At 46.7% G+C, this 16448-nt stretch overlaps 1 protein-coding gene across 2 annotated transcripts in view; it reads left to right on the top strand.

Annotated features, from left to right (window-relative positions):
* The window catches only part of Znfx1 (zinc finger NFX1-type containing 1), a 36429-nt gene extending 20274 nt beyond the window's left edge, over nt 1–16155 (top strand). For both annotated transcript variants that reach the window (XM_036183509.1, XM_036183507.1), the window contains exons 7-14: nt 949–1063; nt 6730–6977; nt 8281–8420; nt 8963–9117; nt 9592–9737; nt 11084–11194; nt 11469–11564; nt 12771–16155. In XM_036183509.1, the coding sequence (XP_036039402.1) occupies nt 949–1063; nt 6730–6977; nt 8281–8420; nt 8963–9117; nt 9592–9737; nt 11084–11194; nt 11469–11564; nt 12771–15212 (3453 nt within the window). In that variant the 3' untranslated portion in view covers nt 15213–16155. The remainder of the gene's footprint in view (nt 1–948; nt 1064–6729; nt 6978–8280; nt 8421–8962; nt 9118–9591; nt 9738–11083; nt 11195–11468; nt 11565–12770) is intronic.
* The last annotated feature ends 293 nt before the right edge of the window (nt 16156–16448 follow it).

The following is a 16448-nucleotide window of genomic DNA, read 5'->3' as shown; positions in this document are numbered from 1 at the left end:
TCTCCCAGAGGCTGGAATTATAGGCTTATGACATGGTGCCCAGTTATAAGTGTCATAAGGAAGAAAATCATAACCAGAAGTATCATGCATCTCACAGACTTGGTAGTTGACAGGAGTGGGGCATATACTGAATGTGGGGTTTATGCCAATGTGATCCCAAGTAAGCCAATGTGTAATTACACTGCCAGCCTTCCAAAGACCCTGCAAGGAGTCCTGAAGACTGTCTCAGCAAGGTGGCTGGCCTTGTCTCACTGGGCTTGATGGGAAACAGAAGAAGAGAGAAGCCTGTGGCCACCTGCATGGTACAGCTCAGCTCTAGCTGCCCACTGCCATTTGGTACAAAGGCTTGTTGCCAAGGTTCTCTTGACTTGTCAGGACAGGCTAGATATTTGGATTTTAACATCTGTGTAAATGGTATTAAACAGTCCAGATTTGTAGCCTCCACATTTCATTTTATTATTTTTTTTCTTTTAAGTCAAGGACACAAGTAGCCCATGTTGGTCTCAAAGTCACTATATAGCTGAGGCTGGCCTTTATTGCCTCTGATCCCTCTGCCTCAGTCTCCCAGGTGCTAGGATCACAGATATGTATCAGCAACCTAGAAGCCTCTGTACCTTAAGGTTCGGGTTTAGATTTTTCTATGCTTGGATTAGAACCCAGGACTTCATACAAACCAAGCAAGAACCTGTTCTTGAGATTTGTTTGCCCTCAGGAATTTTTTTTTTTCCTGAGATGGGGTTTCTCTGTGTAGTTCTGGCTGTCCTGGAACTCACTCCGTAGACCAGGCTGGCCTCTAACTCAGAGATCTGCCTCTGCATCCCAAGTGCTAGGGATTAAAGGTGTGCACCACCACTGCCTGGCAGGAAAGAATTTTAAATCCTTTGAGGAGACACTGTCTTCATACTGGTTGTCACAGAATTCTCATGACTGACAATTCTTCCTTCACAGGATGCTGACTGGGTCTGTGTCCAGCCCTCGAAGCATTCCATGATGCTTGAATGGCTGGGACTTGGTGTGGGTTCTTTCACTCAGAGTGCTCCTCCAGGAGGACCTGAGAACACAGGTAAGTCGTTCATATGACCCAACACACCTTCAGCTGGTAACAGAAACTACTGGGGTCCAGCCTCTTCAGTTTTCTTTCCAGGGGTCCAGAAGAGACGCTACTAACAGTGTGAATAATCTGAGGGAAAAGAATCTAAGTATACCGAGCTCTTGGGCCCATCCACTTTATTCCTCTGCCACCCAAATCCAGCCAGTCCTCTAGGGGAACCAGTCTACAACCTCACCAACAGTCACTCTTTTACAATACAATACAAGACTTTCAAGGGCCTCACCAGAGCTGTCTTGGTCAGCTTCATTTGCAAGCCAAAACGGGGGTGAGTAGAAGAGGTGGGGCCAGATAAGGGTTGGAATAAATCAGAAAGGGAATTTATGTGCTCAAAATATATTCTTATAAGTGGTTAGGTGAAATGTTACAAGTCTATCATAAATGTGCTCAAACTACAATGTTACAGGTGGTTAGGTAAAAAAAGTCTCTAAGTCACTAAAATAAAACTGCCTCTATTTTCCTATGCCACTGTTTTCTGACAGGGTGGGGGAGGAGTCAATTTGTAATCATAGCCTGAAGTACCAGGTATGAAGAAAACCTTTTTGTTCTAAGAAATTGCTCTAGAGATTTGAAAGGAGGGGAGATCTGAGCTTGATTTGCACAAGAAGCAAAACTATACACCTAGGAGACAGGCTCTTGGCCTAGGAGACAGGCTATGTCTTCATAAGGGTGTTTACCTTAATTCAGGGGATTCAGGCACGTAGCAGGTGGTCTGACCAGCTATTCTATCTGTCAGCTTGTCTTTGGATGCTTTATTTGGAGCTGGCCCTATCTTTGGATGCTAGCTAAAGGGGATATTTGTAGAAGGCAGATATTCAATTCAAATTCTAAAAAGGGAGCAGGAAGCCAGGAGGCAGAATGCCTTGTCTATGTGACCTTATCCAAGTACTTTAAATATATATGCCCAAGGAATGATCCATTCACACTGTTACAAGTTCTTGAAGAAATTATGAGAGCACACAAATTCATAGCAGGAAACAACTGATATATTAAAAGCTGAATAACACCAAATACTCCCTGAGATTTGACTTTTTTCTCTGGAAGAATTCCTTGATTTTTCCAGGTATAGCTTTATCATCTACAGCTGAATCTCTATTTCATCTTCCTGCAGCTCATAGCAAGCTGGAGTGCTGTGAAAGCCAGAACCACATGACGCACATGCAGTACCCATACTTAACAAGTCTGAGCCAGTCAGCAAAAGACTTCACAGGAAAGTCTTACACTGAACAGGAGCACTACAAATTAAAGAATACTGTTGTTCAGTTCGTACATGGAAGTGCTTGTTAGAAACTGGGGAATTAAAACAGGAGCTGTAGCTCAGTAGATTGCTTTTCTAGCATGCAAAAGCTGTAGGTTCCATCCTCAGCACCCCTGAAATTGGACATGGTGGCACATACCTGTAATCCTAGGACTCAGGAGGTAGAGGAAGAGGATCAGAAGTTCAAGATCATCCTTAACTATATAACAACTTTAAGTCAGGCATAGTGACACACGCCTTTAATCCCAGCTCTAGGTAGGCAAAGGCAGACAGATCCTTGTGAGTTCAAAGTTAGCCTGGCCTACATATTGAGATCTAGGATAAGCATGGCTGTTGAGAAATGTTTTTTAAAAAAACCCAACTGTATAACAACGTCAAGGCCAGCTTGGTCTGTGTGAGAACTTTTCTCAACACACACACACACACACACACACACACACACACACACACAGAGAGAATAATAAAAATCAATTTAAAAAAGCAGAGGACTTAACATATGGTTATGCACAATTATGATCCCAGCCCTCAGGAATTAGAGGGCAGCCTAGGCTGTATAACAAGACTATCTCAAAGAAGAAACAAAAATTGCAGAGTGAGAGGCTGGAGAGGGCTCAGCAGTTCAGATCATTGGTTGCTTTTGCAGAGGGTTCAGTTCATCTAGCCGTGTAGGATTTAATAGCAACATCAGACACACGGTATACAAACATACATGCAGGCAAAAAATCCATACACATTAAAAATAAATAATTTTCACACTTACATTTTATTTGTACTTATCCTCATTTGTATATTTGATAGAGTAAAACCTTTTTTTTCGAGACAGACTTTCCCTGTGTGGCTTTGCGCCTCTCCTGGTAGGTAGCCCAGGCTGGCCTCAAACTCACAAAGATCCACGTGCCTCTGCCTCCCGAGTGCTGGGAATAAAGGCGTGAGCCACCACTGCCCAGCTCGGTTTTTTTTTTTTTTTTTCTGTTTTTTTTTTTTTGAGCTGAGGATTGAACTCAGGGCCTTGTGCTTGCTAGGCAAGCACTCTACCACTGAGCTAAATCCCCAACCCTAATTTTTTTTTTAAAGATTTATTTATTTATTATTGTAGTTAGAGTTTTTCTGCCTGGCCCACAGTCAGGACAAATCTCTCTCACCCGCCAGGCCCATAGACGCTCAGAACCAACCAAGTAAACACACAGAAACTTACATTGTTTAGAAACTGTATGGCTGTGGCAGGCTTCTTGTTATCTACTTTTTCTATCTTAAATTAATCCATTTCTATTTATCTATACTTTGCCACATGGCTCGTGGCTTACCAGTACCTTACATCTTGTTATGGTGGCGGCTGGTGGTGTCTTTCTCCAGTCTTCTACTTCCCAGAATTCTCTTCTCTCTTGTCCTGCCTGGCCACTGGCCAATCAGAACTTTATTTACACAGAGCAATATCCACAGCACTTCCCCTTTTCTTTTTTTTTTTTTTTTTTAAAGGAAGGTTTTAACTTTTACATAGTACAATTACATATAACAAAACAATTATCAAGCAAGAATTACAGTTACAATATTAAAGAAGATATCCTATCTATCTTATATTTGTGAGTCTAAGGTTTTATATCTAACTTATCTTTTATCATAACTGAAGAAATTATAACTATCTAGTCTTCAACCACATCAAAGACCTCAGAAGGATATAATATTACCTGAGAACCGGGAGAAGGATGTAAGCATTTTTCAGGAGTCTTGCAAGAGTAGACAGAGACAGCTGGCAGCCTGGACAGTCACCTAATGATCCTTTGTAAAGTTGGGGCATTTGTCTTCAGCACACAGGGCTAGAGTCTCTCGGTCATTTCTCTCAGTGTCCTGTAGAATGTCTGGCAGTTTCCTCTGAGAAGCAGGAACCTGAAGGACCATTTTGTCAAGCAAAGTTCAGTGGTCACCTTTCTATAGGTCCTGCATGTCCAGTTGATCGAGCAGTCCAGGCAAGAACAGTTTCGTGCCCAAATGGCTATTTTTGTCAAGGTAAAGATAAACTCCATATGAAGTGTCTTTAATGTTCATCCTCCTCTCTGAAGTAAATTGGTGCTGCCAGGAGCAGACATGTCTCACTGTCCAGAAAGTCTAAATTTTAAAAATATTTTAAATGCCATATTCTGTAGACCTTTGAAGTGTTTGAGGATTACCTGTCTATCTGAAATATCTCTCTGTATATCTAGAAGACTTAACTAACATGGCTATGAGTATGATTATCATAGATGACTAATTATTAATTTATTTTAATTATCCATTTCAATTTAAAATGAGCTGTACAAACACAATACCTTAAACAAGAGTGGAAATATACATACATTATAACAAAATTAACTTTACGTTTGTATCAATAGACTAAAATCTATACCAATGTAAAACATTTTAAATGAGTTGTTGCTCTTTAGAAGTAAGTTCATTAATCTACCCTTTCATCCTATCATATCTATATCATATCCCCTTTTTATCTTTAGAAAGAGATTGCATTTATAATCAACCTGTTTTAAATAAAATAATGGTTTTTTTCTGTCCCACACCAGAGGGCTCTTCTGATTTGGGACACAAGAATCTCTTAACCTTTTCTTTTAGCAATATGTTTGGGTTTAGAGAAGGAGTGAGCCAATTCCATCTCCAAAGCCAGCTGGGAATTTGGGCGTAGTTTCTCTTACTACTTTCTGCTGGAGGGGGGCGCTGTATCTTATGGGGACATAAAGAAAATTTTAGGATTATGAAGTAGTCCATGAGGGTAAACCTCTGAGCCAGTTGCCTTGAAACCATTCTGGATGTTGGATCATCTTGGCAATGGTGTCATCTGAGACCTTTCAGGTGGTCTTGGCTGATCAAACCTGATGTATCTTAATCTGGAACAAATCCATAGCCTCTGGCTTTCTGTAGAAACAAAAGCAGAGACTCTTTTCCAAAGCAACATCTCCTTATATCCAAATTTTGAAGTCAAGGTACCTTTAAAATTTACATATTTGTTTAACTCAACAGCTTTTACGATCAAATCTTTTTCTGTAGTTAAAAATTCCAAAGACAACATAAACCAGATTCTCTGGGTAATATTCATCTTTGTAAGACTGAAACGCAGATGTGGCTGCTGGCTCCACCCACCTCAGCTTTCCAACATGGCGGTGATAGTTTACCGCCAGCTCTGGGTCTGGAGCCATGTGTACCATCAACTATCAGAAGCAGTTCTATCAAAGCAGCGCATAGCCCAGAAACTTTTTTTTTTTTTTCAACTACCAAAGGCTAAATCCACCACGCAGCAGAGTAAAGTGCTGCTTGTAGATTACTCATTCCCGCTGCACTGCAGGTCAGACGCACACGCCAGGAACCCGCCATAGTAGCTCAAACCGGCAGGCTGCCGCTAACTTGAGAGAGACAACTAGGAAGCTGTTTTTAGCTCCGTTTTAGAATCTTTTTTGTCAGGTTTTAGGTAGAAACTCTTGCCAACACGTTGGGTACCATTGTAGTTAGAGTTTTCCTGCTAGGCCCACAGTCAGGACAAATCTCTCTCACCAGCCAGGCCCATAGATGCTCAGAACCAACCAAGTAAGCACACAGAAACTTACATTGTTTAGAAACTGTATGGCTGTGGCAGGCTTCTTGTTATCTACTTCTTCTATCTTAAATTAAACCATTTCTATTTATCTATACTTTGCCACATGGCTCATGGCTTACCAGTACCTTACATCTTGTTATGGTGGTGGCTGGTGGTGTCTTTCTCCAGTCTTCTACTTCCCAGAATTCTCTTCTCTCTTGTCCCGCCTATACTTCCTGCCTGGCCACTGGCCAATCAGAACTTTATTTACACAGAGCAATATCCACAGCATATTATGTATACAGTGCTCTGCCTGCATGTGTACCTTCACACCAGATCTCATTACAGATGGTTGTGAACCACCGTGTGGTTGCTGGGCATTGAACTCAGGACCTCTGGAAGAGCAGTCGGGCCTCTTAACCTCTGAGCCATCTCTCCAGCCCCACAGAACCTTTCTTAAAAGGCATTTTTGGCTGGGCCTGGTGGTACACACCTTTAATTCCGGCACTTAGGAGGCAGAGGCAGGTGGATCTCTGACAGCTCAAGGCCAGCCTGGTTTTCATAGCAAGTTCTAGAGAACTACACAGTGAAACTCTGTCTCTGTGAAAAAAAAGAAAAAAGAAAAGAAAAAGAAAGGCTTTTATATTATTTTTAAACAGTCATAAAGTGTAACAAACAAACATACAGAAAATGTTAAGTCTCTGTTCCTGGCACCCCTCTCACTTCCCTTCCCAGGGCTGCTTATTGCCATGAAACTGTCTTGTGTGTGAGCTCTTATAGGTGCCCTGTCCCCCCTGCTTCCTTTCTTAGCCCAGGCAGAAGGGGAAGAGGAGGAGGAAGGGGAAGAGGAGGGTTCCCTGATCGAGATTGCAGAAGAAGCCGACTTGATTCAAGCAGACCGAGTGATTGAAGAGGAAGAGGTGGTGAGACCCAGGCGAAGAAAGAAGGAAGAGAACGGGGCGGACCAGGAGTTGGCTAAACTGCTTTTGGCCATGAGACTAGACCAGCATGGACCTGGAACCACAGCTGGACAAGAGCAAGATAGAGAAGAGTGGGAGGTAAACTCCCTTCCTTCCCTAAGGCCCAGAATGGGAAGAGGACTCAGGTTTACCAAGAAGACTTAGGTCAGGTCCTGCTGCTGAGACAGGCACTGGAGGGCTGGACCACTAACTACTCTTAGGACTGTTACTTCACTTCATCCTCCCAGATGGCGGATGTACCGTCTCACACCTAACCTGAGGGAGAGAAGCTATGATCAGTCAGAGGGGCCCCACAAGAACTAATAACTTAGACAGGAAGCAGGTGGCACGCGGTGTCACACCTCATAGCGTCAGTACTTCATTCTTCCATGTACCTTCTCAGCCACGTTGTCTGAGCAGCCAGTGCAGATGCAGAGGATGAAAGTAAACCAGGAGAGCAGGCGTCATCTTTCAGTCACCCTGGAATCTGGCACTTACCTTAGAGCAGGGGTGTGAGTGCGAGTCCTGTGTCAGCTTTCCCCACGGTTAAACATTTATTATGTGCTGCAGCAGGGGACTGGCTACTCCAAACACCAGTTTGAACCCTTACTGAGAGTGAAGGTCTCTGAAGGACAGTTTGGATGCAGTGGTTTTCATCTGATGCTCTGTGCCTTATTGAGTGGAGGGGGCGGGGGTGCAGAGGCCTGAGCCCAGTTCTCAGGACTATGTATTAGGGTTTTTTTCTCTCTTGAATCACTTTGGGATGGGGGCTTTAATGTGGCGACATCTGTTTCACACACCAGTCTTCATAAAATCTTGTAACCTCATTCAGTGACAGAGCCAGAAGGGAGTGCTTTCTCTTAAGATACTGTGAGTGCATTGGACCATTGTAGCCGACCTATGGCAGACCCAGTATTAAGCACCTGCTTTTAGGCAACATTCACCAAAAGCCCAATAACCTCTGCTGTGATGACACACACCCATTTTAGAAAGAGAAATAGATAGTAAGTAATCAAAGTGAGTTCAGACAGGAGTAGCAGGGGAAGAGTAGGACTGGGGTATGGCACAAACACATCTGCTAGAAAATGTTGTGATGGTATCTGAGACATTGTGATTTTAAAAAGGTGAAACATAAGTAAAGATGGGCAGTGACGGCCATTGCTGGCCAGTGGAGGTCCTTCCCAGAGTTCCTCACATTGCCAAATTGGCAGCCAGAACCCTAGGTCACACTCCCTAAGAAAAAAGAAGATAGGTTTGTGGGTCAGGCAGGTTCTAGAGTCTTTGTTCAGCTTCTCATGATGGAGTAACTGTTGAGAGAATTAGACAAAGTTCGCTAGGGGTGGTAACTCCTTTGCGTCTGTGCTGGGGACCTCTGCTCACAGCCTGACACTGATGTCTACAGACCCAGCGTAACCAGAAAAAGAAAATGAAGAGGAGAGTGAGAGTTGAGCTTCGCAAACTGAACACCATGACTGAGGCTGAGGCCGATGTGATCCAAGACATCTGGCAGCTGGACCTGAATACTCGCTGGCAGCTTTATAGGTATGGGTACAGTGCCCAAGCTTGGTAGTCTGTATCATTTCCCACAGAATTTCTTTCTGTTCCTAAAATAGGGAATGGGTCAGATTGGGCAGGACCTCATACAGCTCAGGTAAGAAGTAGAAAGCCACTGGGAAGCTTTGCCAGCAAAGCTGTGTCTCCGTGCCCTGTGCTTGTACTTATTACTTCCTACCTCCTGATGACTCTGAGCATCTTTTATGGGGCATCTTAGACACTTCTTGGTTTTTGTTTTTGTTTGTTTGGGTTTTTTGAGACAGAGTTTCACTGTGTAGCCTTAGCTGCCCTGGAACTCACAGAGATCCGCCTGCCTCAGCCTCTGCCTCCCAAGTGCTGGGATTAAAGGCGTGTTCCACTACCGCCCAGCCATTTTAGACTCTTGTTTTCTATAATTCTGCGTCTCTCATTCTCCTTGCCTGGCCTGTTGACTCTGTAGGGTTTTAGGATTCACTTCAGGACATGGCACATCGTTACTCAAAGACACTTAGAAAAGCAAGGCTTCCTTTTCCTGCTTCTTCCTTCTCCAGGCTATGGCTGCAGATGTACCAAGCTGACACTCGCCGGAGGATCCTCAGCTATGAACGCCAGTACCGCACCTCAGCAGAAAGAATGGCCGAACTAAGAGTCCAGGAGGACCTGCATATCCTTAAAGATGCCCAGGTTGTGGGCATGACAACCACAGGTAGGAAGGGGGGGTTGACCTTGGTCAAGTTCACCTTGGTGTGATATCCCATCAGATGAAGAAAAGTATGGTGCGAGGGTTGCAAGCCACCCTTATCTTGGGAACTCCTGGTGATGTTTTCCTGTGTGTTGCTGCAGAGCATAAAACTCAAAACAATAACAAACAAGCATAAAGCTCAGGACCACTCAGTACCCTTAGCGCCCACCCTCTCCCTCAATGTCCACCCTCCCTCAGTGCCCACCCTCCCTCAGTGCCCATCCTCCCTCAGTGCCCACCCTCTTCCTCAATGTCCACCCTCCCTCAGTGCCCACCCTCTCCCTCAGTGCCCACCCTCTTCCTCAGTAGCCACTCTAGCCCCAGATGAGCAGGAGGGCTTAGTTGTCTATCAGCCCAGAAAGGTAAAAAAGAGGTAGTAGCCCTTTGGGTTTTGTGCCTCTACCTCAAAGGAGCCTCTCTCATCTTTCCTGATTTGAGGTGCTGCCAAGTACCGCCAGATCCTTCAGCAGGTGGAGCCTCGGATCGTCATTGTAGAAGAGGCTGCTGAGGTTCTTGAGGCCCACACCATTGCCACGCTAAGCAAAGCTTGCCAGCATCTCATTCTCATTGGGGACCACCAGCAGGTAAAGCAAGAATTCCTAGAAGATGGGGCGTGCTCTGGAAGATAGAAAAGAGAAGACCCTGGCCTCTCTGTTTAACAGTCCTCAAGCTGATTGGTGACTTTTGTGCTTAGCCTCTTCCTTGAATCCCATGTTATGTTCCTCTCCAAGGCCACCGCTGGAGATTGCACCCAGGGCCACACATGCTAGGCAGGCCTTTTACCCTGGGAGCCATACAGACTAGGTTGGCCTCAAACTTGTAATCCTCCTGCCTCAGACTGCTGGGATTATAGAACTGTACACCTTGTTTAGTTCAAGATCATCATGCCTTTAAAAAAAAAGTTGTTGTTTTTTTTTTTAATTTAAACACTGTTTTTAGTGTGTGTGGTGGATGTTTTATGTTTTGCCTGCATGTATGTCAGTGTACCACATACCTGCAGTGCCTATGGAGGCCAGAAGAGGGTGTAGACTGGAGTTACAGTTAGTTGTGAGCTCCTGCATGGGTGCTTGGAATTGAATTTGGATCCTCTGTAAGAGCAGCCAGTGTTCTAACCACAGAGCCATCTCTCCAGCCCTCACCATGGACAATTGCTTAGAAAGTTCTTTAGTCTTTTTCTTCCATTTTTGCTACCTGCTGGTCTGTCCCCTGAAAAGGAACCAAAGTGAATTAAAAAAACAAAACAAAACAAAACAAAACAAAAAAGTAAATTAGCCAGGCATGGCCAGCTTATGCTACATACTGACACATCTGCCTCAGAAAAACCAAAACCTCAAAATCCCAGGCAATGAGAGCATGGTACTCTTAAAGTCCTCCAGGGGCTTCCCACTGCTCTTGATGTCAAAAAACAAGCTGCTTTGGTTTTGAGATGGTCTCATGTAGCTCAGGCTAGCCTTGAATTTGATTTGTAGCTGAGAATGGCTTTCTTCTCCTGACCCTTGCCTCCAACTTCCAAGTGTGGGATTATAGGAACATGCACAACTATAGCTGACCTAGAAGTTGCTACATAGCAAGACCATCTCAAAAACAAGAGTGGGCTCTGGTTCTGGCTCACCCCATTCTCTCAGGGCTCCCATTCACTGTCCTTCATGTCCCCTTTCATGGCTTGCTTTTCAAATGAATGAATGACTGGCGGCTTCCTCCATGCTGTTGTCAACTCAGATGTCACTGTTCAGAGGCCTAGCTGAAGAATTCCCACCTGTGGGTTCCCCATTACATCATCTTGGGGTCTTCACAATCCTCTCACTATTAATCCTTAACCTGTCAGCACTTAGACTTGTACCCACCTTTCGACAGCAGGTGCTTGAAAGGCACGCTGCAGGGTGATCAATGTGTTCCAGCAAAGAACTCTTAGCCATGTTTCTCTCCCCAGCTGCGCCCCAGTGCTAACGTGTATGATCTGGCCAAGAACTTCAACCTTGAGGTGTCCCTGTTTGAGCGGCTGGTAAAAGTGAACATCCCCTTTGTCCGTCTGAATCACCAGGTGAGCTAAGGGGTTTGTGTTACTACAGACATCTAGAAGGTTCCTGGGTGTGTGCCGCCTGCCAGCAGTTAGAGCTGGCTTACCTGAAATAGCCCATCAGAAGTACTGTTTCAGCCACGGCAAGGTCCCGATTTGGGGACCTAGCCACTTGCTTCATCCTTTCTCCCAGTTGCTCGCTCTTCAGTGGCTGCTCTGTAGGTACCTGCTGGTACTGCACCTCCAGAGAAACGGCCCTTTGTCTTGCTCTTGTTGCTAATGACACCTGTTGTTTCAGCACCGCATGCGTCCTGAAATTGCCCGACTTTTGACCCCCCACATTTACCAGGATCTGGAGAACCATCCCTCTGTTCTCAAGTATGAGCAGATTAAGGTCAGTCTGTCCTACCTAGTGTCAGCAGCTTAGGAGGTTTCCTTTCCTTGGGAAGAAAAAAAGGCTTTTGAAAGTAGTAGCAGGGCCGGAGAGATCGCTCAGTGCTTAGAGTGTGGACTGAAGCCAGCTGGCATGGTGGTGCTCACCTTTAATCCTAGCACTTGGGAGACAGAGGCAGGTAGATCTCTGTGACTTTGAGGCCAGCCTTGTCTACATAGTGAGTTCCAGGACAGCAAGAGCTATCTATATAATAGAGACTTTGTGTAATTAAAAAGAAAAAAAAAAAATGTACTGCTTTTGCAGAGGACCCAAGTTCAGTTCCCAGCACCCACACTGGGGACCTCACAACTGCCTCTAACTCCAGTTCCAGGGGCTCTAACATTGGTCATCTCTGGGCCTCTCTGTATCTTCTAGTCTTCATGGGCACCCACAGTCAGGTACACCATACCCACATATGGACACACACACACACACACACACACACACACACACACACACACACACACACACACACACACACACATAAATAAATAATTATAAAATTAGAATCTGAGTTGGGCAGTGGTGGTGCATGTCTTTAATCCCAGCACTCAGGAGGCAGAGGCAGGCCTCTCTTGAGTTTAAGGCCAGCCTGGTCTACTGTCTAATAACCATCTAATCTGTAAAAAGAAGGAGAAGCAGAGCCAGTTAAGGACTGCTGAGCCCTAGGGAGGAATAGGGCAGAAACGGGATCTTGACCTGTGTAAACCAGTTTTGACACTTGGTAGCTATGTGAACTTGGGCAGGTGAGGCAAGAGATGCAGGTGTCAAGGTGTTCTGTGCAGTAAGAATGGAGACTCCTGCCTGTCTCCAGCTGGCAGTCAGCCCATCAGCTGCTCTTCGTCACAGCTACTGTCTGTTGCCTCGGCCATGGCAGGTGATTAGATACTTAGAAAAGTAAAATAGGCTTCATTATTCTCCAGCTCCGTGCCATGGCCTAGATAAAGCACATGTGACCAACTTCAGAAGGTTGTGAGGTGGAGGGTACAAAAAGCACAGGGGCAGTGGTCAGTGTCCATTAAGACAAGAGGAAATGCCAAGAGCTTGGTGTAGCTCAGAGCTACAGTACCTGCTGAGTATCTGTGGGGCTCTGGGTTCGGTCCCAGTGCTGAAGGAAAGGGGAAGTGTGCCACAAGGGCGTCTCTGACATGTTGCCTTGCTTTTCAGGGGGTCTCCTCCAACCTTTTCTTTGTGGAGCACAACTTTCCCGAACAGGAGATTCAAGAAGGCAAAAGCCACCAGAACCAGCATGAGGCACACTTTGTGGTGGAGCTGTGCCAGTACTTCCTGTGCCAGGAGTACCTGCCCTCCCAGATCACCATCCTCACCACTTACACTGGGCAGCTTTTCTGCTTACGAAAGCTCATGCCTGTCAAGACATTTGCTGGCATCAAGGTCCATGTGGTGGACAAGTACCAAGGGGAAGAGAACGACATCATCCTCCTCTCTCTAGTGCGGAGCAACCAAGAGGGCAAGGTGGGCTTCCTCCAGATCCCCAACCGAATCTGTGTAGCCTTGTCCCGGGCCAAAAAAGGGATGTACTGCATTGGGAACATGCAGATGCTTGCCAAGGTGCCCTTGTGGAGCAAGATCATTCATACCCTTCGAGAGAACAACCAAATAGGCCCAGCCCTCCGCCTCTGCTGCCAGAACCACCCTGAAACCCACACCCTTGTATCCAAAGCTTCTGACTTCCAGCAAGTGCCAGAAGGAGGCTGCAGCCTGCCCTGTGAGTTCCGGTTAGCCTGTGGGCATGTGTGCACACGTGCCTGCCACCCGTATGACTCCTCCCACAAGGAGTTCCAGTGCATGAAGCCATGCCAGAAAGTCATCTGCCCAGATGGGCACCGGTGCCCACTTGTTTGCTTCCAGGAGTGTCAGTCTTGTCAGGTGAAAGTGCCCAAAATCATTCTTCGGTGTGGTCACAGACAGATGGTCCCTTGTTCAATGCCAGAGTCAGATTTTTGCTGCCAGGAGCCTTGCCCCAAGGTACTAAGATGTGGCCACAGATGCAGCTACCTGTGTGGTGAAGATTGTGTGCGACTGTGTCCAGAAAAGGTCACTGTAAAACTGAAGTGCGGGCACAGTCAACAGGTGAAGTGTGGCCATGTGGAAGATCTAAAATATGGTCTGACAGTCAAGTGCAGCACCAAGTGTGGCACCATCCTAGACTGTGGCCATCCTTGCCCAGGCTCCTGTTACAGTTGCTTTGAAGGGCGCTTCCATGAGCGCTGTCAACAGCCCTGCAAGCGCCTGCTTATCTGCTCACACAAGTGCCAGGAGCCCTGCATTGGTGAGTGCCCACCCTGCCAGCGGACATGTCAGAACCGCTGTGTCCACAGCCAGTGCAAGAAGAAGTGTGGGGAGCTGTGCAGCCCCTGTGTGGAGCCCTGTGTCTGGCGCTGCCAGCACTACCAGTGCACCAAACTCTGCTCAGAGCCCTGCAACCGGCCCCCATGCTACGTGCCTTGTACTAAGCTGCTAGCTTGCGGCCACCCTTGCATTGGTCTGTGTGGGGAGCCATGTCCCAGGAAGTGCCGTGTCTGCCAACTGGATGAGGTCACCCAAATCTTTTTTGGCTTTGAAGATGAGCCTGATGCCCGCTTTGTGCAGCTGGAAGACTGCAGTCACATCTTCGAGGTGCAAGCCTTGGACCGCTACATGAATGAGCAGAAGGATGATGAAGTTGCCATCAGGTTGAAGGTCTGCCCCATCTGCCAGGTACCCATCCGAAAAAACCTAAGGTATGGAACCAGCATCAAACAGCGACTAGAAGAAATAGAAATCGTCAAGGAAAAGATCCAGGGCTCTGCAGGAGAGATTGCAGCCAGCCAGGAACAACTTAAGGCCCTGCTGGAGAGCAAGACTCTCTTCCACCAGCTGCGTCCTGAAGAATCCCTGATGCTCACAGAGAAGCTGGCCCAGAAAAACCTATCAGTGAAGGATCTGGGCCTTGTGGAAAATTCCATCACCTTCTACGACCACTTGGCCAACCTGGAGGGGTCCCTGGAAAAGGTGCATTACTTAGAACGCCAGAAAGTGAGGACTCGACTCGACCAGGTCCATGAGTGGCTGGCCAGGAAGCGCCTGAGCTTCAGTAGCCAGGAACTGAGCGACCTCCAGAGTGAAATCCAGAGGCTCACCTATCTGGTGACCCTCCTGATGCGCTGCAAGATGGCAGAGGAGAAAGTGAAAGGCCGTATAGCAGAAGAGGTCTCCAGCATCCGGAATATTCTTGAAAAAACATGTAAGTTCACGCAGGAAGATGAACAGCTGGTCCAGAAAAAGATGGATGCTCTGAAAACCACCCTTCCCTGCTCTGGCCTGGGCATCTCAGAGGAGGAACGGGTACAGATTGTCACAGCCTTGGGTGTCCCTCGTGGCCATTGGTTCAAGTGCCCCAACGGCCACATCTATGTGATCACTGAGTGTGGGGGAGCCATGCAGAGGGGCACCTGTCCTGAGTGCCAGGAGGTGATTGGCGGTGAGAATCATACTCTGGAGAGGAGCAACCAGTTAGCCCCGGAGATGGATGGAGCCCAGCACCCTGCCTGGTCAGACACAGCCAACAACCTGATGAACTTCGAGGAGATCCGCAGGATGATGTAGAAGATAGCATCCCAAGGCCTTTTGCCCTGCAACCTCAGAGCCAGGGTTGGCTCCCTAGGGAGGAAGCAGTTTGTTTGTGTCCTTTAGTCTTCACACTTGTTTAAGGATCCACTTTTAGGGCTTGCCCACGTGATTCTAGATGTACCCCTGCGCTAGAGTAAGCACTTTACCTCCAGCACTGAGCAGAGCCCACACTTCTCACCTCCTCTCCTGTATCAAGTGGGACTCCTGGGAGCATCTGGCCTTCACCCGAGGCTATTAGGGTAACTGGATCCTGGCATGGTCAGCACTTCTGCATGCTCCCAGGGTGCACTGCTTCTCATGGTCAGGCCTTAACTTGCAAATTAACTTCCATTGTAATAACAGCGGCCCAGAGCTTTAGGAACCACTTACCCAAGGAGCACAGAATCCTGGCACCCTAATCCTCGGGCTCCCGCCCTCCTGGAAATGGAGGCCTATGACAGACACTTCACCAACTTTTGACCCAGTTACATAGTCACCATCCCCAGTGGGGTGGGGGTGGGGCTTCCACAGCAGGCTCAGGCTGAGTGACCCCTGCACTTCTGAAACTTGCACTCAAATAGCAGGGGTGGAGGTTGGAGGGGGGGAGTGTGTCTCAACCTCTGTAGGGGAGGTTCAGTGGTGGTGCTGTCTGCACATTCAGTGTCTATAGCACCTCCTGTAAGTCTTCATCCGGACACCCTCCCTCTCAGCCTTTGCCTGGGCAGGGTTAGCATCCCAGCAGCTTCTGCAGGCCCTGGCCCCAGGCCCATGGCCTGCATCTGCATCTCTGTCCAGTGTTCCTTAGAACAGACTTAGGCATCTCAGGTCCTTTCTAATGTTGGCCAGAAAAGCCCTTTCTTATGTATGCATTTCCTTTTTTTGTCTTTACTATGCACTTTAGCCTATAAAGCCAATTAATAAAAACACTGATTGAAAAAACCTTTGGGCTGTATCTGTGCTTTTTTTTACAGACAGTATTGGTAACTGATGAACCTAGGGCTTCAGTTAGGTTCCACTACTACCTCAGTGGCTTGTCTGTCTTCCTAACTTTCAGTAGCAACTTAGGTGGCCAGAGAATTGTGGGTAAGGTACTGTCTATGGTGAGGCATGCATCATTTTTTGTAGTGGGGATCATTTAGCTGATGAGCCAAATCTGACCCATGGTAAGACATTGATCTGCAGACAGCAAATATCTCATGAGTTCCCTGAGAAAATCTACATATCCATGCATAT

The sequence above is a fragment of the Onychomys torridus genome, chromosome 4 (assembly GCF_903995425.1).
Source record: "Onychomys torridus chromosome 4, mOncTor1.1, whole genome shotgun sequence".
Classification (NCBI taxonomy): Eukaryota; Metazoa; Chordata; class Mammalia; order Rodentia; family Cricetidae; genus Onychomys; species Onychomys torridus.
The sequence above is the reverse complement of the archived record's forward strand: the minus strand, read 5'-3'. Positions and strand labels throughout refer to the sequence as shown.